This window comes from Gymnodraco acuticeps, unplaced genomic scaffold, assembly GCF_902827175.1.
Source record: "Gymnodraco acuticeps unplaced genomic scaffold, fGymAcu1.1, whole genome shotgun sequence".
NCBI lineage: Eukaryota > Metazoa > Chordata > Actinopteri > Perciformes > Bathydraconidae > Gymnodraco > Gymnodraco acuticeps.
In genome coordinates, this window is record NW_022992023.1 from 854,623 (window position 1) to 880,809 (window position 26,187).

The 26,187-nt window shown below is 44.9% G+C and overlaps 1 protein-coding gene across 2 annotated transcripts; it reads left to right on the forward strand.

Moving 5' to 3' along the window:
* Nucleotides 1-711: 711 nt before the first annotated feature.
* Nucleotides 712-25,195, forward strand: nus1 (NUS1 dehydrodolichyl diphosphate synthase subunit). 2 transcript variants are annotated; one of them, XM_034201533.1, is made up of 5 exons: nt 718-1,259; nt 5,604-5,735; nt 21,863-22,015; nt 24,261-24,360; nt 24,507-25,195. In XM_034201533.1, exons 1-5 carry the CDS (start codon nt 860-862, stop codon nt 24,595-24,597), a joined length of 876 nt encoding a protein of 291 aa, XP_034057424.1. In that variant the 5' UTR covers nt 718-859; the 3' UTR covers nt 24,598-25,195. The 2 variants fall into 2 exon arrangements, with proteins under 2 accessions (XP_034057425.1, XP_034057424.1); XM_034201534.1 differs by lacking the exon at nt 21,863-22,015 and having other exon boundaries at nt 712-1,259.
* The last annotated feature ends 992 nt before the right edge of the window (nt 25,196-26,187 follow it).

Below are 26,187 nucleotides of genomic sequence, written 5' to 3' on the forward strand. Positions count from 1 at the left end.
CACACACACGTCACAACATGCGACTGCTCAAAAATGAAATTATTTCAAACAAAACATGATATTATTCAGATTTGTATTGTAACAATCATTATATTACATCTATTAAAATATTGATATACGAAATATTTGTATTGGAACAGTTTTAGAAGTAGTAATGCTGTAACATATTTCAGCCACTAGGGGGGGCAATGCCCCCCCCTGCCCCCCCCGCAAAATCCGCCTATGGATACAGGAAGACATCTTTATAAAATTCAAAGGTATGTGGGGGATGGAAGGAAGGTGGGGTTTAAAAGAAGGGAGGAAAATGTCATTCCTCGGATGAGAATAGGTCATACAGGTCTCAATCATACATTAAGTATAATAGGAAAGCATCCAACCGGAAAGTGTATCCACTGTAGCCAGCCAGAAACTGTTGAGCATGTTTTACTGCTTTGCAGGAAATATAGTACTCAGAGAAATGTGCTTTTCACTGAAGAAAGCACAATTCCATGACTTGTCGCTATCAGGGCCGTTAGGGAAAACATCAGGCAATATGTATTACGTTTCTAAGAGAAATTGATACATTTAAAATAATCTAGAGTTTTGGTTCTTTGTTTTGTTTGTTTTGTTTATTGTTTTCTGCATAGTCTCTTGTCCACACTCCAATCCAGTTGGTGGCGGTAATGTACCTACAAGTTGGTTTGCCAACCGCCAATAAACACTGAAGAAGAAGAAGAAGAAGAAGAAGAAGAAGAAGAATAATAAGAAGAAGAAGGAGAAAGATGGCGGCCGCAGGCAGCGACGGAACAGGTTTAGCAGGCAGATAATACCGAAGAGTAGAGCGCCTTTAAGACGTCACTTTCAGGGAACACGCACACTAATGGCGCTGCTGTATGGCTTGTTATGGAGGCTCTTGCTCTTTCTGGTCCACATCAACAGGGCGCTGGTCTCCTGGCTCCGTGTCCGGCTTCGGAGCTGGAAGGGTCGGCTTTGGGAGCGGGCGATGGCCGCTTTGCTGCTGCCGGTAGCCCTGGCCGGGGTCCCCGACCCCCAGAGGAAGGTAAACCAGGACCCTGATGCTAACGCTAACCCGGTAACTGGAAACCGCAATGCTGGGCGTCGGTCCCGCTGGCTGTCTGACGGCAGGTCTCTGGAGAAGCTGCCGGTCCACATCGGCCTGTTGGTGGCGGAAGAAGAGCCCAGCTACACGGACATAGCAAACCTGGCAGTGTGGTGCATGGCTGTCGGGATATCTTATGTCAGCGTCTATGATAACCACGGTAAAAACCCTGAACGCTTCACCCCATACTAACCGCCTCTGTCGCTGTCTCTGATGGCTGGCCTAATAAAGGCTCACCGCTATTTAATTTACCATTCAATATACATATGTGTATTTTGACTGATGCAGGAGATGTCACACTCACTTTCCATTCCCTTAACTTAAATTTGGATTGAATACGTAAATCATATTTCATCTGAGCATATTTTATTCAAGTGGATTAAAGGTCCTCACTTCCCTTATTCGTTTTATTTCACCCCTGTCATGTGACTGTGGTTATATTGGAATGTTCCACATTATGCGCCTTTCAGTTCTAAAGTTAGGCAGAGAAAGGGTTGGGTATCGTTTGAATTTCCACGATTCTGATTCCGATTCTACTTTTCGATTCCGATTCTTTGAGGGGCAGGGTAACAAAATGATACATGCTTCTTCCACCAACAAAAATTACATTTATTCGAGAAACTTTTACACAGGTTAGTTTCCAGTAATATTCACATTAGTCAGTCTGTTTATATTCACTGCTATGTAACTGTAACCTGAGAACCACTGAAGCTACAACAGTCCAACTTTTAAAGGAACCCCCCCCATTTAAAAACAGTTCTTGTTGAGAAAAACAAGCATATCTGCCTTCTCAGGCAAACCGGGAAGAAATGTTTGAACATTTTAAAGTAAAATGCTTCAATCTGGTGCACTTTAAGCAGAATGACTAGAGACTAGATCTAGAGCAGGGGTCTTCAACTAAAATTCAACGAGGTCCAGTTAGAGAAAATGTCCCCATGCAAAGGTCCAGAACATCAAAATGTCTAAGTTGCTTCATGAATGAGTGTGATATATATTGAAGTGACCTGTAGCTTTATCAACGTCTGCATGTAATCAACAACTGACTGCCAATCAAATAAAGAAAGTACAATTCAAAAACAACAATATTTATAGTCAATTAACATTGAACTAAACAGATATACAGTAAATACTGTGGATATGTGTAATGTTCCTCTCGGGCTGCATTTACAAATAAAATAGAGAAAATAAATAAAATGGCTTTTGAAAATATGTGCATCTTAAAAGTGCTTAATTTTAGATAAATAAAATAAAGTGTAGCAGCAGCTTGAGTGTCCCTTTTTCTTTGTTAACCGTTTCACATCATGACTTAACAGTTTCAGACGATTATAGAACAATATCAGTCTTTACACATCATAACAATTGAACAGTTTAAAGTTTCTCTTTCTTTCCCTCTTATATTGCAGTCCCTTACTCACTGTTTTATTCAGTGCGAGAATTGAGCTGGAGCTTATCCTGCCAGGAGTTTAGATCTGGGCTGAAATGGTGTCAGGGCCATTCTCATACACATGCAGGTGCTCATTGGTTTCAGTGATGCAAACACAGGTATGGTGAAAAAAGAGAGAACTATTCGAAGCAGAAAAAAACTGCGTAATATACCATCTGACAAAGGCCTGTGCTATAATGCTTCAATTAACTGCTATTCTTTATAATATACTCAGATCAATAGCAGACAGAGATGTTAAGTTATAAATCAAGGGTTTTTATTATTATTTACAGCAGGGGTGGGGACCTTTTTCCTTTCAATTTTTACAACATCCTCGGAGGGTCGTACAAATGATTGAACTCAACTTTGCTTAAAAAAACTAAAATCACAGCCCATTCATTTGGCCTTTCTTTCATGCTGTGCAAAGAAAAAAGCAACCTCTTAATCCAGATATCTCACCATGACTCACGTATGCATGTGCACGGTGTTGCATGCATGCATGCATGCATGTGCACAGTTGTGGCATGACCACCAACACAGAAAGATATGGACACAAGATGTGTGCAAATGTATTTAGTATCCTATCCATGTGAACATGATTTAAGTGGGGGGGGGGGGACCTAACCTCCTCTAGGGGGGTCCGGGGGCATGCTCCCCCGGGAAGATTTGTTTTTAAATATTGAAGTTAAAAGCATCAATCTAGTACACTTTGAGAGCAACATTAAGAGATCTATGGATACATCTTTCAACACCCATATGAAACAGAACTGTAAGCAGATTTTTCTTTTTGGATATTTTACAAATCACTCCCCTTTTAAACTCTATTCTTGTTATTTTTAACAACTTTTTTGTTACTGTCATATAGTATTTTATACCTGTTTTTCATTTAGTCTCATTAATAACTATAATGATCATATCAAGGTGTGCCTTAACCTCCTCACTGAGCTGAGGTTATTTGAGCCTCTCAGGAGAGAGCTCTCTTCCACCTGGTTGTAGAAAAGCTCTTTAAATTCGTTAGCATAGCTAGCTAACCAGATGCTAATAACAACAGATCGCCACTGTGCTTACAACTAAAGACACAGCCACGCAAACACTGCGGCATGTGTACGGCTCCTTATGGGTATTGCAATATTTGAAGAGCTGGAGCGGCGTTCCGGTGCTCTCTGAGCACTCCTTTCAGACGAGACATATACCACGTTAAGACACGTTACGCTCGTGTTGTGTTCAAGGAACCTGTCCTTGCGGTTCTCCACGTATTACACAAGTCAACCAAATCAGCGTTAAAAAAGCGGGAGGAGCCGAACAAAACCCTATTAATGTATTGATTATAGCTCCGGGTCCGTCTGGGTCTGGGTCCGGATCCGGACCGCGGTCCGCCTGTTGCCGACCCCTGATCTAGAGGGTACAACTCTAAACACCCATATGAAAAAGATCGGTTTACATTTTAATAATTAAATAAGTATGTGAACATAACAAGTAACCTACCATAGCCAAAAACAAATACATGTAACGTATTTTATTTGTGTTATCTCTCCAGTTTAAAACGATATGTGTGGTTTACTGTCCTATAGTATACATTGGAATGATGTCAAACCTGTTTTATCCCAATAATTATAAAGGAGTGCCTTGGAAATATGTGTTTACATAAATTGTGATCAAAACGTTTGAGACCCACTGAGATAACTTAGACTAAAGTGAACTATCTAAACACTCAGAGTCCTTTACCTCACTGAGCTGTAGTTATCAGCCTCTCAGTCTGACTGTAGAGGACTCTCCCTCCACATTATTGTAGAAACATCTTCTTCTTCTGTTAGAGCAGCTCGCAGCAGATGCTAATAACAACAGCGCGTACCGGTGCACCCTCCTTTTCTCCCTCGCTCGCTCCCACGCTCACTCGCACTTTGGCTGTGAGCTGCGGGTGCCAGATAAGCCAACATCCCCCATTTTCATCACTGACAGCGCCCATCGTACAGGGCAAATGGAAAGTGTAACTGGGATGAAAAGGGTGTTACATTTACTTAATTATGAATGTTGTTACATCAAGGCCGAACATTAGGATGAGCCCCAACGGTCAAAACATTTTTTTTTCCTCCCAGAGCTGTCAGCGCAGCGCCTCCACAGATCTGGCACCCTAGGCGAACATCTATAACGCCAGTGCGACGGGCCGGCCCTGGTCCCAGGTTACGCTGTAGGAAGTGTAGATACAACCAGAGCCCTGGGTACAACGCTACATTTCCCGCCGCTTCACAGTCATACAGTAGGCTACGGAGAGCGGCGAGAAACATTTCCTCAGGCATCGAAAAGCGGAACCGAAATTCACATTTCTAAATGATGCCGTTGGAATCGAAATGTTGGAACGGTTCTCGGTACCCAACCCTAGGCAGAGACTTTTCTCATTCATTATTTAGTCTCTGAGAAAACATGGATGACACTGTGTATTATTAGGCCAATTCTGCTTGAAATATGATACTCGTTTTTTCCGGTCATATTTTATCTTGGTTAAATCTGGAACCCGGTGTTATTCCAGCCCTTCTAGCTTATTTTATCTTATATTTTATTATTATCCCAGTTTGAATTTAAACAGTGTTGCTCAATCAGCTGGGCTAACACTGAAAACACACTAATAACCACACACTTATTACACTGATTTATATTCTGAGAGCAAATGACTCACATTGATCATGTAAACTCCCGCTTTATTACTTTGTCCTTTTGGATATCTATATTCTCCTGAAACATAGCCCTGTTTTGTCGCTGTCTTATCTTTTCACACTGATGCATCTCTCAGGGAACCAAATCTGAACAAGGTACAAGTCCTGGAGACTTGGAGTCAGTTTTGCACATTTTCAGCCCTTTTTTTCTGATTTCAGATGCACAGGAAACCAACATTAAGTTAAGCACTTAAATGATTTTATCGGAGCTGTTACTAAGATTTGTTACATTATGAAATAAATAAAACGGCAGCTAGAGTCAAAGCTCAAATGTCTCTTTCTCCACTCTAAGTGTAATAAGAACATTTCTTGTTTTTGTCACCCTGGTTTGAAGGATGTACTTATCAGCCACATTGGTTTCTTCACTCAGGCATTTTTCAGAAGAACAACTCTCGTCTGTTGGAGGAGATAGTAAGGCAGCAGCAGGACTTGATGGGTGTCGACGGATCCAAATGCGATGTGGAGTTTCTTAGCCAGGGAAGTGACAAACACCAGCACCATGGTAAGGACTCTCCTGTTTCACTCAGTACGTTTACATGTATATGAAGAGTTTGGTTCCAAAACGCTATAAATCCATGTTGATTAATTTGAGTGAAAATGTATTTTCTTTACCAAGAAAAATGGCAAGTGAAAACCACTATATTCTGTTTCAAACTTTCACATAGCATCTTGAGGTTATAATAACATTACAAATTAAAATCCAGAATTAGATTTTCAAAGATTTATTTTAAAAACTGATCATTTTTTCCCCAAAATGCAATAAATCCATTTTATTTTTCATATTGAAACTGTGCAAAAATACATAACAGTAAGTCAGTTGATACATATGAAAACCTCTGAACTTGGTCAATACTAAACTTATATATGGGCACTGGGCCAAAAATACATCAATCAAAATGTATTTAACGGGTCATCTTGTTAATGCTACACATTCATTACAACAATAAAACATTACATGTGAGGGAAATGTATCATGAACAAGAACAACAATATCACATTAGACCAGAGAAATTCCAAAATCACATTCATCTTTGCCATGTTACATTCATATTAGTGCTGTACGTTGTACGATTGTCTTGTGCATCCTATAAATCCATTGCATTCATATAACTATATCTGTGTAAAGAATTTGTGCCCAAGCAATACATCAGACTAAGGCTAAGTGATACTAATTCCTTAAGTAGGCTACATTTTAACATGAAAACAAACGAAAAAATAGCAAGAAACTTAAACATTCAAGATTAAACAGAAAAGCTTAATTGTGCCTTGTTCACTTCATGATATAACCTAGGCTACACATCAGGCTGCATTGAAAAGCCAGTGATGTGCTTGTTGTGAATTAAGCTGTCATTATCTAGCCTGTGTAGTCCAGCCTATCACATCAACATAGCGTCGTTTAATGATCCACACGTTTTAAGAGCAGGCAGTCCTGTATGAATAATATCATTCGTAAATCAAAATTAAACTCACCCAAAACGCTGCAAAAGGTGGCCTTGCAGACAGGCATTTTTGTGGGATGATCTTCGGTCAGCAAATGTGACCTCCCTATCCTTCTGCATATCGCTGTTGACAACCTTTGGACGTCTCCGCTGAACTTTTTTGACAGTGATCAGCTGCAAAAGGACTTGATCCTGCTCGATTTTAGTAGATCCAGAGTAAAAACACTGAACGTTTTTTAATAGATCCCCTGGGGTCAATGTGTCTGCGTGACAGAAGTTTGCTTTTGTATGAGAATGATAACAAGCGACAGCCGGCATTTTTCCTCCTCCCGAGTGTCTCATTTTCTTAATCTCCTCACGTACATGATTACATTTCGATGGCTTGCGTTTCTTCCCCACCGCAGAAACCACCACAGGTTCATCAATGCTGTCAAAATTATTCATGTTTTTATTGTTTGTTGAAGTAGATAATGACGAAAGCCGGTACATTCAGGGTGCCGCCATTATTGTTTACACTGCGTGGAATGCTCTGTGATTGGTTGAGGTGCGTGGAATGGTGCGCTGTGATTGGTTGAGCATTCTGTAGAGAAGGGAGACTGGCGTTTGTCGCTGTTTGGAAAGAAAGTGAGAAAACAGGACAGAATAACACGGCGGATATCGCGTTTTGCGGGAAATTGAATGTTGACTTTTCAATACCGACGAAATACAATACTGATTTAGGCGGGAACTCATTTTTTTCAAAAGTGGCGTTTATCGCGTTTTGGAACCAAACTCTTCATATGTTCTTAAGTAAAATGTCAGGAATCATCATGTTAATCACATAGCTATCATATGCCTAAAACAGTCCTGATGCTCTTCTAGGTTATCATACATCTGGTTACGTACACAGCTACGTAGGGCCTTTGTTATCACGTGCTACTCTGATATTAGAAGAGTACATTCAGTATTTTCCCCAACATAAACTTAAAATGCTCAACGATGTGTGCAGAAATGTAGCCAATAACCGTGGTACCTAATTAGGCTTTATTTACTTGACACTGACATAGAGGACACCTTTTAGCGTAGAGCAGGGGTCACCAACTACATTGGTCCAAGGGCCAAAATTAATCCAAGAGACACTTTCGTGGCCAGATATTTTTATATATATATTTATATATAATTGATTAATATGTTCACTTTATTGAAAAAAATAATCTTTTTTTTATAAGCCTGTATCCGTGGTAATAAAACTGAAAGCAGTCCTGATAGGCAGGGAAAGGAATCAACTGGATATAAGAAAATTGTTTGCCAGGCACGCATATCTCACATAATGTATGCGCTAAGTAGGGCTGCACGATTTTGGGAAAAAATCTAATTGCGATTTTTCTGACAAATATTGCAATGGCGATTCCATTTGCGATATTCTTTTTTTTTTTAAGCGACCCAACGGAAGTTTATTGTAAAATGCGGCCATATCTCCGGTAGGGGTGCAACAACTAATCGTCTTAATCGATTAAAATCGATGACCAAATTAGTTGCCAACTAATTCAGTCGTCGATTCGTTGGTGACGTCATCACGTGTGTTTTACGCCGTTAAGCTCCAACGTTACCGGTCTTTTTATCGGTACTGGAGACATTTAAAAAATATATGTCATGTATTATTGCTACAAAAACATTATATCGCAGTCTAATGGCGCGTTTCCACTGCAGCGGGGTAGCCCCGTTTAAGCGTCCCTAAGCGTCCTCGCTCAGGCCTCGGGCTGCCTCGCTGGCCGGCCCAGGCCGTGGCGCATTTCCATTACAGTTTAGGACCTGGGGTAGCAACGCAGTGTAGGCGGGGCGATCGGCTTTGTTTTTGTTCACATTTCGAGTTGTTCCGTCGAGCTCCCGCTGGATGTTATCATCCCCAATGAGATGAAGGAACGTCGTCACCTCCTCGGTCGACCACGGTGTGCTTTTCTTAGAAGTAGCCATTTTTGTAGCTCCTCCGTTTACAAAATGCTGTGTATAAAAATGCTGCAAGCTTGCTTCTATGCGACGCTAGGGATGAACTCGCGCGCAATCTTGTGACGATTCTCTCTGACCAATCAGCAGTCGAGAGTGTTGACGTCACTAGTTCAGCCCTGGCCCTGGTCTGAGGGAACCACGATTTTATGAGGCCGGAAAAAGAGGGAAAAAGTACCCGCTGGCCGGTACTAGGCTATATGGAAACGCCATCAAAAACCGGCCTGGCCGCTTGAGGACGGTTAAGGACGCTTAAACGGGGCTACCCGCTGCAGTGGAAACGCGCCATTAGTGTCGCCAACTCGTTTCTAAAATGCAAAAAGACAAACAAATGCATCTATGGTGTATTTTCGACCTTTCCAATCCAGACGAGATCTCTCTCTCTCCCGTCTGTGTGCGAGGGGGCGGGGCAGTTTACACTCACGCAGCTGCTACAAGCAGCAACACACGGCTGGGATGGCGGAGAGAAGTGCTCCAAGGTGTGGCTAAACTTTACCCGTCTCGATGTGGACAATGCTCGTTGCCAAAAGTGCAATAAGTGTTTAGCATGTAAGGGCGGTAACACGAGCAATTTGTCTAAACATTTATCAAAAGTGCTCCACATTCAGACGGAGGAATGCACCGGGTTCCACTGTCTTTCTAGCAGCTCTGTAGCCCCATCCACGAGGAACGTTTCCACGTCAGGTGTTATGTATGCTAGCAGCAACACACAGAGTTAACTCCATGATACAAACATGGGTTAATGATTAGAGGAAACTGAGTTATTTATTTAGTTAAAGTTTCAGCTATTCTGTTTACAGTTCTGTCATCACATTATTTAATACCATTTGTTAAAACATTGTTGTTTCTTTTGATGTGAAATATTATGTATTTAATTTAAATAAAAAGCAATGTTAATTTTGTTCACAATGTGTTAAGTTAATTTAATAACATATGTATTTTTGAATCAAGTATTCATCTTTATTGTCTTCATTGTTAGTTTCCACATGCCTAAAACAACCTCAAGCTAAATATAAAAGTTGATGGCTAAATAAGAGCGTTTGAGAAATTATGCAAGGCATAATAGTCCGAATAGTCGATTAATCGTTTCATTAATCGATTATCAAATGAGTCGTTTGTTGCAGCCCTAATCTCCGGCTAGGAAGGTCGTATCAAGGTACTCCCGTCTCTAGCACCCCAGCAGCCCGAGCTACGAGTGAAAACACTAAAGTTACATGAAACTTCCGTTGGGTTGCTTTAAAGTCAAGCTTCAGTTTAAGACTCACCCTGTAATAGAAACATGTGATGGAGCATTACTAACCTGACTCAGATGGTTTGTTTCACCAAAGCATCTAAAGCTCCATTGGAAGCCATTTGGAAAGGGCAGGCACTTTCAAAAATACTTGGCAGGTGATTTGATCAATCTGTCCATCACCTTCTATCATGGGCCACTTCTGATTGATTAACAATGGCTGGTACATGTGGAGCACAGCACTTCTGATTGGTGTGGATGACTGACACACAAGAAGAACAAAAAAAACAAATGTAAAAAAATAAAACTTAAAGAAAATCGCAGGCTTTGAGATTTGATTATCGCATCATTTAAAATCGCGATTTCGATTTTCAATCGTTCAGCCCTAGCGCTAAGGCTGTGCATCTTCACTGGTGTCACGATTCGATTACAATTATCTTGTCTTCGATTCGATATCACGATGCACGATGCGTTGCATCCTCAATTTTCTATATTACTGCACATGGCTTCTTTGTCATCAATGCATACATGCAGTAAATACATATGAACTGTCTTTATTATTTAGAAAGTGCTTCAGAAATCAATAACATAAATGTCTTGACATTAATTCATAAACCAAAACAAATTGTATAGGTCTAGCCTCCCTATATCTGTGTGTGAAGTTGTTCCATCCTCAAAAACAAAAAAATATGCTTCTGCAGTCTAGCTGCAGCTTCTAGCAACGGTCTTCTGTTAAAGAAAGGACACTGAATGTCCTGAATGTGGCATCACACACAGGACTTGAGTCTGAACACAGCAGACAACAGGAGTATTTACAACAGCATAACAACTCAAATAGTGCATGTGGGTGCACACTTACATTCTCTGTCTTACTGTTACATAAATCCCATGAATGTATGAGATTAAATTAGCTTCATCATATCTCAGTGATTAAGTGAATAATAAAGTTTCTATCGGGTCACTATCAGCCTGTCACTCATTATTTTCAGGGAGGGGGCGGGGTTTGGAGGAGCTTTTTCCTCCTGCCTTCACAAACTTTACACACGTATATATCATCTGAAAATTGCTAGAGGACATTCATACTCTGCAATCCAAGACTTCATTAAATCCACCAAAAACCTGACATGATTGTAACTTTTTAATTGAGTATTTTTGAAAAACATAAATCCCTCCCTGTGTGCTCGCAGCGACACGGAGTGATTCAGAGCGGGTCCCTCTGCTGTTGGTTCTGGACTGGTGTTCTTGTGTTGGTGGATAAATCAGACTGCTCCGTGTTTGGTGTTGCTGTGCCGCTGTCACGTCTTTTCCCTGATCTCTGCGTCACCGACCGATTTGATATTCAAGTGACAGAAAAAAAAACTTTATTGTAAAGCCGCGGCCGGAAGCAACGTTACTACTCTATAATCGATTATGTTCTGTCACTGCATCGATGCAGAATCATCCACGTCCGCATCGTACGGAGCCCCTAAAGCAGTTTCTCAAAGTGGGGGGCGCGCCCTGTCGCTACATCAAATGTATCTTTACAGTCAGGGCACACTCTTGAAGCCTGGGTTATTTCTCTCTTTCATGATAAAGGATCATGAGAGAATTCCCATGGGTGCTGGATTCAAAGGTTTGGATTTTAGATAAAGTGCTTGAAACTGCACCTAGTATAAGATACTAAGGCCCAATCCCAAATCACACCCTACCCCTCCGTTTGCGCGTTCACGCGGAGGGTCCGCCACATTAAGGGCTGTTCCAAACCAACGAGTGTGGAGCGGTGTGGAGGGGGAGTGGGCTATCAAGCCCTCAAACAGCGAGTCTGCAGCGATGCTGACTTGAGACCGGTCTCTACCTGACCGGAGTCACGCTGTGTGTGTCCGTCAGGAAACAAGCTGTTAACAAGTAGTTCCTGCAAACATCCACTGATAAACTGCGATGTTAACAGAAAAAGGTAAATGTGTGCATTTTATTATGAAGTTGTGTATATTTACAGACTGTTGCAAAAACTAAGAAGCTTATAAACATCAGGTTTAAAACTAAAATAGTTTTACAAAAAACACAATGAAAGATGTTTGGAGTTTTATTTGAGTTATTCATTTAAACTTTTTTTCTAAGAGATGCTGATTTGAAACCGTTGTTACATACAGTTACGGCATTTCCTGTTTCTGCCGGAGAGAGGGGAGGCCGTCCCAAAGCTTGCTGCTGTATTTACTCCCTCCATCTGACAGGAGGGAGCCTCGTTGAGCTGCGAGGGAGGCTACAGACGGAGTTCACTCCGTCACGGAGGGGTAGGGTCGAGGGAGTGTTTTGGGATTGGGCCGGAGTCTATTTACAAACGAGTGACAGATTTTGAAACATGAAGCTTAAATGTGCCACCCTTCTTTTGCATTCTGCAATGAAACATCATTTGTATTGATCATCACAATAACATCGAAATTGCAATAATCAGCCCTGTATGTATACATCTGTCATTTACCAGAGCTGTAAGCTGGAACATCTTAAAATGCACCTAGACATGCTTTAAATGTGATTGTATTTGTCTTTGGAAAAGAATAAAGAAAAAATACTTTAGAATATGGTAACCTTGTCTGTTAACCGGCAGAATGTCGGCTTTTTAAAGGTCTGTTTCAGAAGCTTGCGCTGTCTCGTTCATCTGAAAAGCTCCAGTGTGATACGAAGGTCTTCTGAGCAGACTCTGGGCTAAAGAGATCCTTTTCATTGCACACATACGCATACAACTGCCACAACATTTACAGAGCAAAGTGCAGGCTTGAATAAACTGTCTGACTGTTTGATACCACCTCTTCAAAACATTTGGAACTAGGTGACCCCAGCTGTATTTCATGTGTAGGGAGATTGTTAGAATGTACAATGAGATGGCCCGGGGCCATCTAGTATTTAGCTCGGGCAATGAAGCCTCGCCTGCTGGTTGCCCGATCGGGCAATCTATTATGCCAGTATCATGCAGCTCGCGGATCCAGTAATGAGTGACCCGACAGTAAAACTAAACATATCTATAACTAGTTTAGGTAGTTTGAGAGGTAATTAAAATAGCTACGTGTGATATTCTAACCTGAAGTGTGTTTTGTTCCGCTCACCGCTGCATGTGATCATGCACAGCTGCGTGTGGACTCGTCAGCAGCAGCTGATCTCTCTCTCCCGTCAGATTAGACTTCACTCGCGTTTATGTCCATATCGATCAGATCCAGCTAGTTCTAGCTAATGATATGACTACCTGCTTATTAAAAGACACCTAAACAATAAGTGTCGCTATGCAACCGGGTGACGCCACAAAGTATAGCGCAGCATTATGCATTTGTTTACATGCCCACCGGAACCCCGAGGCATTACCAACAGATCAACGCACAATCAACCCACACAGGACATCTCTTTCTCCACATTAAGTGTTAGACATTAGAATGGACTATTCTTGTCTGTCACATACTCTTCTTGTCTGTCACATACTCTTGTCTGTCACATACTCTTCTTGTCTGTCACATAAGTGGTGCAACTGAAGCGGTATTGCGCTAAAGGGAAATTATTTTGACCAAAGAGATTTAGATTTGCCGGCTAACGGGAACTCTGACGTCGCCATTTTGTGTGCTTCGCGGATGCGCTCGGCTCCTCTCGACTGCTGCTCGGGTCTGCTCGGTCAGCTTCCGGATGAGGAGGCATTCGTTCGACCAACTTACAGTAGATAACATCACAAAACATTTTTAACAGGGGCCATAATAGTGCAAATAACGTTTGTTTTGGCAGTTATAACTGAATGTAATGTTTTCTACTTTTTTCCATCTGGGAAGGCATTTGCCTTGTTTTTTTTTGCCTTCATCAGTGTCTTGACCAACAACTTAAAAGTGTTTCTTATAGCTTTGCAGGGCAAGCGAGCAAACACAAACAAGAACAAACAAACAAGTGAAATGAAGAATAAAATTGAAATTGTACAATATAATATTGTGGTGGTTCATCTTATAATTCAGTCTAGAGAATGCACCAGACAGCATCTAAGACCTGCAAAAATCTAAATGTTCTAGGGGGAGGTCCCCCAAACCCTCCGCGTGCATTTTTCAGGGCAATCTATATTGGGCTCAGGGCCATCTGTAAATTAGCTTAGATGGCCCACAGGGCCATCTCCCAAAATCCTTAATGTCATGCACTGGTATTGCTTTCCTCTTAGACTCATTTTCCAGGATTTTCTGCCATGACACCAAGGACAGAAACATCGGGTTACGTATTGTAACCCTTGTTATATTAGCACAGGCGGAGCCCTCTACTGGACACTATGGGTACTACCTTATCATGCAAGCATTCACCTACTGAGATTTCTATGGACGTAGCCGGCCCCGGTGCGGGCCTACCTGAATGCGTGTGCATCTCACTTCCGTATAAAAGGAGGCCTCGCCTCCTGACCATCATCCTACACCACTCTTCAGCGAGCGGTATAGGACAGACAGTGCCTCCAAGGTAGAGGGCTCCGCCTGTGCTAATATAACAAGGGTTACAATACGTAACCCAACGTTATATCTCTCACAGGCTCTGGGTACAGTGGGCGGAGCCCCGACGTATGCACGCACTGTCGTCCAGCACACCGTTCCACCTCACTGTCCCTGACCGGCTTTAGCAGCCACTGCGCCTCACTCACCTCTCCCTCAGTTGTAACCGTGGAGAAGTCTGGGCTGCGGCCGATAGAGCACACCCTGACGCGCTTGCCTCGCGAAAAAACGTGTGCTCGAAAAAAACAGTGCTGAGGGCTCCCCTGCGTCCACCTATAGGCAGACAGGGGAAAAAAAACAGCCCTGTATGAGTTCACTATGCACTCTCCCTCCTGAGTCCCAAAAGAGCACAGGGAGAATGCAAGTGCCCCCTATGTCCCCACACTCAAACACTGACCCCGTGCATAGTGTGTAGGGACTATAGTATGGAGGGCTCTCCCCCTCCTGCCCCCAGGCAGGCGAGGGGAGCCCTCCAGCCCTGAAAAGGGCCCAGAGCACCCCACGTCCCCCGCGACCCTCCAGGGGTCCGGAGAAACGTAAGGGCATTTTACGCCCGGGGAGAGGGTCAGATGCCTACTGACCAACAGCTCCCCCCCTCCTCACCAGTCCTGTGTTGCCCCAGCAAGCACAGAAGTTGAGAAAGAGCCAGACATATCCAAGAGATAACACTTTATGAAGGGGCCTGGCGTTGACCAAGACGCCGCCGTGCATATATCCTCCACACTCGCACCGTTGAATAAGGCTGTTGATGCAGCCACAGCTCGTGTGGAGTGCGCACGGACCCCCGTGGGACAGGCTCTCCCTGCCTGCTCGTAGGCGTGTGCAATTCCTTCGCAAAGCCAGCCTGCCAGGCGTTTCTTGGACAGAGCTTTTCCAGTCACCCCGCCCCCGAAGCACACAAACAGCTGTTCAGTGCGTCTCAGGGTAGCTGTGCGCTCTACATAACATGCTAACGCACGCACCGGGCAGAGGAGGTGTAATTTAGCTTCCCTGGCCCCACCATGGGGTGGAAGACTAAATCCCCCCAACTGAATAACCCTCGACCTGAACGCACTCCTTAGGTTCTTGGGCACAAAGGAGGGGTTCGGTCTGAGTGTCGCGCCGCTCCGGTCATCCCGAATCAGTAAACAGCTCGGGTGCACCGACAGAGCGGTTAACTCGGACACTCTTTTGGCTGACGTTTAAGGCAAGTAGCAATGCTGTCTTCCACGACAGTGCTTTCAGGGAGGAGAGCTCCAGAGGCTCAAATGGATCTGTGACCAAAGCCTCGAGCACCAGCGGCAAGTCCCACTGTGGGGTGGAGGCGCGCACTACTGGGCGCAGCCTCCTGACCCCCTGTAAAAACCGCAACATCAGTGGATGAGAAAAGGCTGACCTGCCGTTGAATCCCTCATGACAGGACGAGATGGCTGCTGCATACACTTTTATAGTAGAATGAGCTAGTCCTCTGTCCACCAGTAACTGTAAGAAGGAAAAAATAGAGCCTAACTCACAAAATAGGGGCTCTATTCTCCGCTCCTCACACCATCGCTGGAATCCCAGCCACTTTGGCCGGTAACAGGCTGTGGTGGATCCTGCTCTAGCTGCCTGGATATACTGAATAACACTATCAGACAATCCACCCTGTCTCAGCCTGTCCCTCTCAGGAGCCAAGCCTGGAGAGGACGGCCCAGAGTGGGTAACGCCCCGATTGCACCTGTCTCTTGAGACATCGCCCCCCAGAACTGGGGAATCGCGCAGGGCTGGCCCACCTTCATCTGTGTCATCTCCGAGTACCACGGCGCCCCGACGCGATCCGGTGCTACCAGGATGACTGCCAAACGTTCTCGCCTCACTCTCTCCAGGAGAGGGAGAATGAGACGCAACGGTGGAAAGGCGTAGAGCAGCTTCCTTGGCCATGGCTCGTGTGCAAACGCGTCCACCCCCAAAGGCGGGTCGTCGCTCAGGGCCATGGAAAACCACAGGGCACAGTGGCTGTTGCGCCGGCTGGCGAACAGATCCACTTCCGCTCTCCCAAACTGGGCCCAGATCTGCTTCACCACCTCCGGGTGAACGTCCATTCGCCTGGCAGGGGGCCGCCCCTCGACATGAGGTCGGCTCTCCTGTCCTTCAGTCCCGGGATACGAAGGGCTCTCAGAGCCACCTCTGATGCCCACAACCACAGCCTCTCCGCTGTGGCCAACAAGGCGGCGGAGCGGACTCCGCCCTGCCTGTTGATATAAGCCACTGTGGTGCTGTTGTCGCTCCTGACCAATACATGTCTCCCTTGAATTAGGGGCATGAAATGCTAGAGAACTAACACTACCGCCCGTAGCTCTAGGAGGTTGCTGTGTCGTGTTTCCGTTAGAGACCAGCGCCCACCTATAGTCCTCTTCAGGCAGGTCCCTCCCCATCCTGTTCCCATGAACACTGTGATGTAGAAGGTGTTACCCGTCCCAGTGGAGACCCCCTCCGGAGGCGACCGGGAGACCCCCAGAACCGGAGGTTGCTCTCCACTGAGGGGGGGATGGTCACCAGCCGCTGTTTGTGCCTCTTGGGATCCAAACGCAGGCTGGAGAACCACCTCTGCAGGCGGCGCATATGCAGTAACCCCTGCGGGACCACAATGTGAGCAGCCGTCATGAGATTCAAAGTCTGCATGACAGTTAAAGCTGTCACTGTCGCCCCCTGTCGCAGCCTGTGAACCGCCCGGAGAAGCGACGCACTTCTGCTCTCTGACAGGGTGGCGCGTAGTGCGCCTGCATCGAACACCACTCCCAACTACAACGCCTGTTGGTGAGGTATGGGGGTGCTCTTTTTTCAATTGATCGCAAAGCCTAATTTGGTTAGGTGTGTGATCAATTGTGCTGTGCAAAGCATTGCCTGTTCCCTGGACCCGGCCATGACTATGAGGTCGTCTGGGTAAAAGAAAAACTCTCATGCCGTGGGCGTGCAGCGGTTGAAGCGCAGTGGCCACACATTCACTGAACGTGCGTGGGGATAGGGAGTAGCCGAACGGTACTCTGTTGTACTCGTAGGCTATCCACTGGAAGGCAAAACGCAGACATTTTCTGTGCTCCGGAGCAATTCCCACATGAAAGTATGCGTCTTCCAGGTCGATGGTGGTCAACCAATCGCCCGGTTTGCACAAGCCCCATTAACTGTTTTTATAGTTAACATGCAGAATTGTCTACAGGCAATGTAGCGATTCGGGCTGCTGAGATCTAGAATAGATCTGAATTCCCCTGTCTTCCTGAGAACCAGGAAGTACATGGTGTGAAGTAAAAACTTCTTTGCAGCAATGTTGAGCCAATCATGAAATGAGGGAAACTGGATTCGCCTTAGTCAATACACTGATATTTATTGAGACAAAACGGCCGGAGGATTAACAAAGCAACTCGCACTGTTTAATGCAAGCTGCCAAAATTAACTCTAAACACAAAAGACAGAAACATCTCTATATATCTTTTAAAGGAGGGGTCTAAACAGCCCGCCCTTTCCCCTAATCATTACCAGACACCAAGGACAAATACTGCATATATTGCCCCTCCTTAAGTGCCCCAAACCCCTCACCCACACAGAGAAAGAGTAGTCACTCATGTGAAGTTTCTCAGGTCAGCTAAGCATCAGACTAAAATATTCCTTTACACATGGAATAAAGACCATTTTCTCTGTGCTGAGGGTGCACAACAGACACAGCCTGTTTCTGCACCAGAGCCTGAATCTCTGCTGAGAGGAAACCAATCTCCTCCTGGGAAGACAGATTTCCTCTCGCATGCCCATAAAAGGAGGTGGGCCGCTGCAAAACTGGAGTGAATAGCCCCATTTCGGCGTCCTGTCCATCCACTTTGTTAGTACACAGCTGAGTTTCAATTCCCCATAACATTGTGTTCATGGAAAGCTCTCAGCTGTGGGGCTGCAGCTACTGTGGTACTCTCTGGTGACCCGTTCCGCCGAAAAACTCCCCGTGAAGGGAAGATTTGTCCATGGAGGGTCGACACAGAAAGAGCCGATTATTTACTGAGGTCACTGAACGCACCGCCGCGCGCTCCACCATAATGCTGTTTTTACCACTACGGTAAACAGTATTTAATCGGAGTCTTTATAGGCGTAGTGTGTTCTACTGAGGTCCTGAACGCCCCGCCACGCGCTCTTGTGTGAGTGCGGGCTCCGCCATAATGCAGCCTTTACCACTATGGAAAAACTGCATTAATTGGAGTCTTTGCTCTAGGCGTAGTGTGTTCTCTGACAGCAATACGCCGGCCATAATGTCCCTGCACCCACATAGCGCTCTCCTTTAGATAGCACTCCCTGCGGTTCATCCCTCTCATCTGCGCATGCCCACTAGCCACCTTCTTTACAGGAGCTACAGCTGGGGCAGCGAATGGGGAATTTGTACGGTTAACATTGTGTGTAAGTGTAGCATTTGTGGAAACAAAAGACACTCAGATTTTTGATACAGATCAACCTCATTCTTGTGCATTATACAGGAAGGAGGCAAGACTCGCCCTCTCGTCCCGGGCGGAGAGATTTTCTCCCCCCGCCAGGCCAGTCAGATCCGTGAAGACGGGCAGCCCGTCCCCGTGAGTGCCGGCACGCCGGCCACGGGGTGGGCTGAAGAGGTGGAGGGCGCCGCGGGCACGAGATCTCCGTGCCGGCACCTCTCCCTTCGTCTCACCGTCACGCCGCGCTCCCCCGTGGAGGAGAGCCCTATGCGGTGACTCTTCTCTCTACTGACGTCTTTGAACGCACCGCGGCTCGCCCTCAGGGGAGGGGGCCGCGCGCACCGTCACAATGCCGTCTCTTCGAAACGGACATTATGGGAAAAAGTGGAATTGTGGAGAGAGATTACTCTTACTCTGTGATAAATGCACTCGTTCTTGTAAGAGAATATTTTAATCTGATCTGTTTATAGAGCTCTTATAGTTTTTTAGAATCTGTGATACTGCAAACATCTGCTTGTAGTCACTCAAAGACTCCTCTGTGGGTTGAGGTCACAGGTCAAACGCTTCTCCTATATCCGTGGGGGAAGGTTTCAGGCTTGTCTGCGTTTCCTTGAGACAAGTAGTTCATTGTCTTCCATCGGCTATTGATTAGGTAAACGCGGGCTTTCTGTGGGCCGGCCTCTCCTCGTGTAGCAGCGATGTTTGTGGCTTTGGGGGCAGAGATTATCTTGGTGGAGCACAGGACAGTGTGAAACTAAGATGATCTCCCGGCCGTATGTAATTAATGTACTGTGATCAATAAACTCTCAGTGCTTTGGCTAATCGACGTTCCAGACTCCTTCATTCTACCTCAACATTGCAACAACAGAAGTTTACCTTCACAGTTCTCACTGAATGCATTTTTCCCACACACATCACTCTAGAACTAGAGTTTACAAACGTAAACCACCGTTCCCCTGCGGAGGTCACGAGGGCCGCGCGCCCACGTATTAACGCTGTATTTCCCATTCAACGGTGAAATGCATTAATCAGAGCTATTATACCAGGCAAGGTGTGTTTTCTGACAACAGCACGCCGGCAATAGCGTCTCTTGAACCCGCACAGTGCTTTGACAGCACACGGTTTATTCCACTCACGTGCACACGCCCACCTGCTGGCTCCCTATACTGGGGTTTACAGCGGGGGCGGGGAGTGTAGGACAGTGTTTCTTCCACTGGGGATGGGCAAGAATCAGCCACGCTGCGATTACTCCTTATCCCGTGAGCAAGGAGATCGATCCATAGAGCCCTCCCGTAAAGACGGGGGCTCCCAGGAGATCAACACAGTCCTCTTTGGAAAAATGCCATGCGACGTGATATCCCAGGGAAATCACAAGGCAGGCAGCGGCGGCCTGTGAAGAATTAGGGTCGACCCTATATCATGTGAAGCCACCGAGCACCGGTCCCCGGGGGAACCGGGCCTGGGGCAAGGCTCGTGGACCAAGCTACTTATTCGGCCTTGCGGCCCAATAATCGCTCTGACCTGGTGAGGCGGGGGCATCTCTAGCAATGAGCGAGTAGCCCACACACCCGCCGCCATGATCATAATCCAGGGAGCTTGAAGGAAATGGCGAACGTGAAAATGGCACCGCCTCGGCCATATCCTGGTCCCCCAAACGCTCGAAGCAGAGGTGGTGGGGGTCGGCACCCGCTATCTTTCTTTCTCTTTCTTCCTTTCTCTCAAAAAAGACGTCTCGGACTCAGTGATAGGCTATCACCTCCGCTCGCTGAAGAGTAAAGGATGATGGTCAGGAGGCGAGGCCTCCTTTTATACGGAAGTGAGATGCGCACGCATTCAGGTAGGCCCGCCCCGGGGCCGGCTACGTCCATACAAATCTCAGTAGGTGAATGCTTGCATGATAAGGTAGTACCCATAGAGTCCAGTAGAGAGCAGAGCCTGTGAGAGATATAACTGACACTGCCAGCCTTCAGATACCCAGATCCATAGGTTTCATATAACTAGATTAGTTCAATGTCATCCATAAAATGGTATCTGGATGATTCATCAAAGTTGTTCAGTTGTATTGTATTGGGGTAGTGTGTTCTGACGGTCAGGGTAAGGTGGAGCAGGTTTGTAGTGTCCTTCCTCTAGCCTGTGGTCCAGTGTCTCCTGTACATTATTCATTCATTTGGGTGGTGAACCCATAACTGGGTTCCCTTTCACAGGGCTGTCTGGACCCATATAACTCAGAGAGAGACAGTACTTCCTGTTCTCATACAGCTCCAACACTGCTATCATACTGCAGCCCTATCTGTTTCTGCTGTGCTGAATGTCACATTCCTGCGTAACTTCAGGAAACTGGGCAGAATGTCTTACCTCCTACCCCCCTGCCTGAAGTGAAGGAGAGCAGTACATGAGTCATGGATCACGTGTTCCGTGACTACTGAGGTCCAGTGGTCTCCAGTTAATTGCTTTGCCTTTTCATTGCCCTGCACAATGGTGTGAGTTGGTAATGTGGTGATTTCGCTCATTAATTTGACTCATTTATGTTAACAGCCCTAGTTAAAGCATCATTTACTCGTAATCCCCAGAGTTCTGCTGCTCGACTGATAGTGGGCACACTTTTAAAAGCCCAGTGTCTTCTCTATAACATATATATTCTTTACCGTCTCATATTGGACAGCTTTGGGGGCTCTATCTCCTGCATGTTGGTTATTCTGTTCATCAAACCAGAGTAAACATGTAGGAACAAATCTGTTCCAATGAAGAGGCTAATGGTCACATCTAGCTTCAAGCCATTTGCCCAGTCATTTTAGAATGTATTCTCCACCTTTTGACTCCATAACATGCCTATTTCATCTAAGCTTGATTCATTCATTTATTAGTATCAGTTTCCTTAGTTCATTAGTAGACTTCCTTCGTAAAGATATATCTAGCTCATGTCTTATGGGCACGTTTCTTATTTTTGTTCCAATGTATTTCACATGAGAAAGCGGAATAGACATATAAGCAGCAAACCCTGGAGTCCGGATGCCAGAGACAGACTAAGATTTGACTTTGTCCCTGTAAAGTGACATCATGCTTGTGTGTCCGTGCAGTGGTGTCCTGCTGGCCCTCAGTGAAGGTGCTGTCTCCAGAGGACGGGAAGCAGAGCATCGTGCAGGCGGCGCAGCAGCTGTGTCGCTCTGTGGAGAACAGAGAGAGGAGCTCCAGAGACATCAGCGTCTCCATGCTGGACCTGCTGCTCCGAGGTACTGCATCACTGTCCCTGGGACACTTCCTGCACCTAGAGTCTTCTCTTCCTATATTTGCTGTCTTTGTGTCCCTCTCAGTGAATGTGTCCTGTGTATGGAGGTCTCTCAGCTTCCTGTGTTCTGAGTTATTTATGGTATGAAAACAGTGCAATATTATGCAGATCTTGATATGACAACCTACACTCAAAACAAATGAAAAATATCATTATGACATATTTTACTCATGGTGCAGCCCTATGGACTTGAGTCTTTACTCAGGAATCATTGAGTGGGAATCCCTCCATGATGGTAACAGTATCGCTGCATTATAAAGGGGTTTATGTACAGAAAAATAAAGGTTGAACAGAGGAAGGAATTGTATGCATTGCAGACCAGTCGTAACGTTTGGCAAGACACTCATCTAGTCCTCATTGATGGAATATGCATTGTCCAGTGTTGGACAAATATGTATTTGACATGATCAGGATGGATTCTTATGGTCAGGCAAGATTCCTCATCAGCATAAAGTCGGGTTGAATCATTATTTAAGATGAATTGTTTTCAATAAGGATAAGATTCCCAGCGCCTTTCCTCTGCAGAAATAGAGAAGGATGCAGTGAGAACCACCAAAGATCAATAGAACATATGCTTAGTATTGGGATAGGAAACTACTGAAATTGACAGAAAAATAAGCCTTTTAAGATTGCTCCATGTTAAAATAAATAATATATAATACAAACATAAAAAAAGAGTTGATTTAATATTGACAGGAAATAATCTGCTCAGAATGAATTCAAATCAGTCGTCTCATACATACTCTTTTCAGCTATTGCATTCATTATTAGGTTTAATTTGACAGTTTCTCAGTCTTTCCTTACGGTTATTTTAATGGTCAAAATATAATATGTCACATTAGTCAAGGGTCCTCAGTTTACTCAATGATAGATAAAGGGTCCATTAAGGAAGAGGTTCCTCGCCAGCTGCAACACTTCTGATCACTCCCCACAGGCTGGGGTTATAACATTTCTATTATTAATATATTATTATAGCATGTTTTTTATTGTGTGGCTGTGCTCTATAATACACTTATGCACAAATATATGCTAGTGTAGGGAACACATCTGAATCCTGAGCTCTGTCTGCATCAGTGTTGGGAGTAACGCGTTACTTTTGGCAGTAACTAGTACCCTAACGCATTACTTTTTAAATTCAGTAACTCAGTTACCGTTACTACATGGTGCGTTACTCCGTTACTGCGTTAGTTTTTTTTATATAGTCAACAGCCAGGCGAACAGAGATGAGAACTGTACTTAAGTACTTGAGTAAATGTACTTTGATACTTCCTATGTCACATGCGGAGACGGGCTGTGGGCGTGTTTGTGTTGTTTACTAACAAGACTATCATGGCGGCGGCGGAGCTCAAGTCTAGTTTCTCCACCTGGAGATATTCTCACTATTTCACTTTTGTCGAGCACAAAGAAAAGAACGTTTTAGTTAAATGTAAGTTGTGTCTTGGCGGGTCAGAGATCCTATCTACTGCCCAAACCAGTAATTCAAATATCTTAAAACATCTGCAAAAACAACATGCTGGGACGAAGCTAGTAGCTAAGACCACAGAGACTCAGCCGACGCCACTCCACCTCCACCTAAGCAACAGCGGCTGGATTTTAACCAAGGGACTGCTAGCCAGGGAAAAGTCGATAAAGCCATTGCACGGTATGTTGTAGAACATATGCAGGCTATTGCTACAGTGGAGTCACCCGCTTTCAGGGAGCTAGTTAGCATGATAGCATGTCCGGGCGGCACACGGCATATGGGACGGAAAACTTTTTCCAACTACCTGGAGAAAGAATATACAGAAATGGAAAGCCAGCTAATATCGATGCAATCCAGATTGCATATAATGCATGTCAAGTTGATCAACAGATTGTATTATTCTCCAATGCAATGACAGTACTGAAATGAAGGCTATAAGGGCATTAATGGGAGCCCTTTTTTCAAATAACGAAAACGTTACTTGTCACAGTAACGCATTACTTTTGGGTGTAAGTAACTAGTAAAGTAACTGAGTTACTTTTGACATGAAGTAACTAGTAATGGTAACTAGTTACTGGTTTTCAGTAACTAGCACAACACGTCTGCACACATATTAGTAAAAGCCCCTCTTCATCATTTCCTGAGGAGACGTACTTAAATGAAGGCTTCACGTACATGGTTCCCGGGGTAACTGTGCTTTGCTGATGACATGCTGTGCTTGTTTCAGAATCCAAGAGCGTCCCAGACCCTGAGCTGGTGGTGAAGTTTGGCCCGGTGGACAGCACGCTGGGCTTCCTGCCCTGGCACATCAGACTCACAGAGTTCATGTAAGCTGCGTCCCCTAAATACAGCCATGACAGTTATAGATGGAAGCTTCAGGGGGTCTTTTTGTAAAATGGGTATATTGAACATGAAAAGAAGATGGCAGTGTGTTTCTCTGAATGTTGGTTGATTTGTCCCGCTCTGTCCTCAGCTCCCTGCCCTCCCACAGAGACGTCTCCTACGAGGACCTGTTGGGGGTGCTGCGGCGGTTTGGCAGCTGTCAGCAGCGGCTCGGACAGTGAAGTGCAGGCAGGAGGAAGTGCGGGGTTCACAGTCGGAGGAGAGTTTGGACAGGTGTGACCCCTCCATGCTTCGCTGTGTCCCCCACTACTCCACTCCCCAAATCTGTCCACGTCCTGGTTCTTGAGAAGACAGCCTGCCAGATCATTTCCTGCCACCAGCTCTTGTCTTATAATAAACTTGCATTCCAGGACTTCTGGAACATGCTCTCCAAGCCAAGAGAAAATAGCACATGAGACTCAGTGGCAGGAGAAGTGCGCACAGACTCCGTTCTGTCCTCTCAGAGCCTCAGCCTCCAGCTGCTGTTGTCTGCCTTCCCTCAGCAGATAACAAAGAAGAAGCAAGGCTTTGTGCTGGCAAATCCAGCTGCATTTCAGAGAGAAGCTCGACTCCCTAACACAGCCAAGGAGCGGAAGTGTAGCTGAGGGATAGAGTGCTTAATAATAGTGTGTAAATAGGAGAAATCCATGTGGCTATGTTTGTCCCTGTGGCTCCAGCTTGTTCATGTGTAGTGTTGCTTCAGACACATACAGAGTCTCTGGGCTCCTGTTAGACTGACCAAGCTCTGAAATAAAGAAATGCACTGTGTGTCTCCTGAAAGCTCTGAAGTATCACCTTAAATGACAATCCTGTGTGGAAACAATCCTAACTCCTCCTGATATCATAACTGAGTTATCACTCCTCAGGCAGCCACAGGGAGTTTGAGGAATAATGAACTTCTAAATATGCCTTGAGTTTAGAACATTTTTCAAACTACATGGGTCATATTGTGAGAGATTTTACAAACATGTCTATCAGTAATAATAAGTTTGTCCTCACCGAGTCAATAAGTGAGTGAAAAGACGTCTGACGGAAGAACCACCAGCCGTCAACTGATCAGCTGAAAGTGAGGTGAGAAAGATGAGGAGAAATGGTTACAGAATTATCCAAATGAGAAAGAAAACCACTAATACTCAAGTTTAACCAGAATGCACTGCAGCCACAAAATGTGTCAACACAGCTGACTGAGGCAGCATCTCACTTCGGTTATTTTTCATTACCTCACTCCTCAGGCTGCAGTCGAATATTCCAAAAATCAGCTCCTAAATTCTATCGCTATCGTCTATTCCTTGACCTCTGAGTGAAACGTCACGGGGTTAAGGGCTAGTGGATAGGAGAATTCAAAAGGACTTAGGAGAAGAGACTGCGGTACTTTAGAGAATCCGAATGCACTTTCACTCTCCGACGTGTTTATGATGCGCCAGCGGACGTCCTGAATGTGCGTCTGCTGCTGTGGGGAAACTATGGAAACTACAGTTTTCTATAGCGGACTACAACATGGATGTTTAATAAGAACGAGGGACTACTGTAAACTCATCTAGAGACTCTGCACCGTGCTCTGATGCTGTTGCTTTATGTTTTATGAACAGGGACAACAGAGAAACGTATTCTTCATGACCAAAGTTGGAATTGAAATAAAAAAGGAAAGTGAAACTTATGCTTGTCACCCTCTCCCTCCGGTCCACATTAATACAAATCATCCCAATACGTATGATTGTATGAAAAGATCTTAAAATCAATACAAATGTATTTATTATAAACGTTAGTCCTTA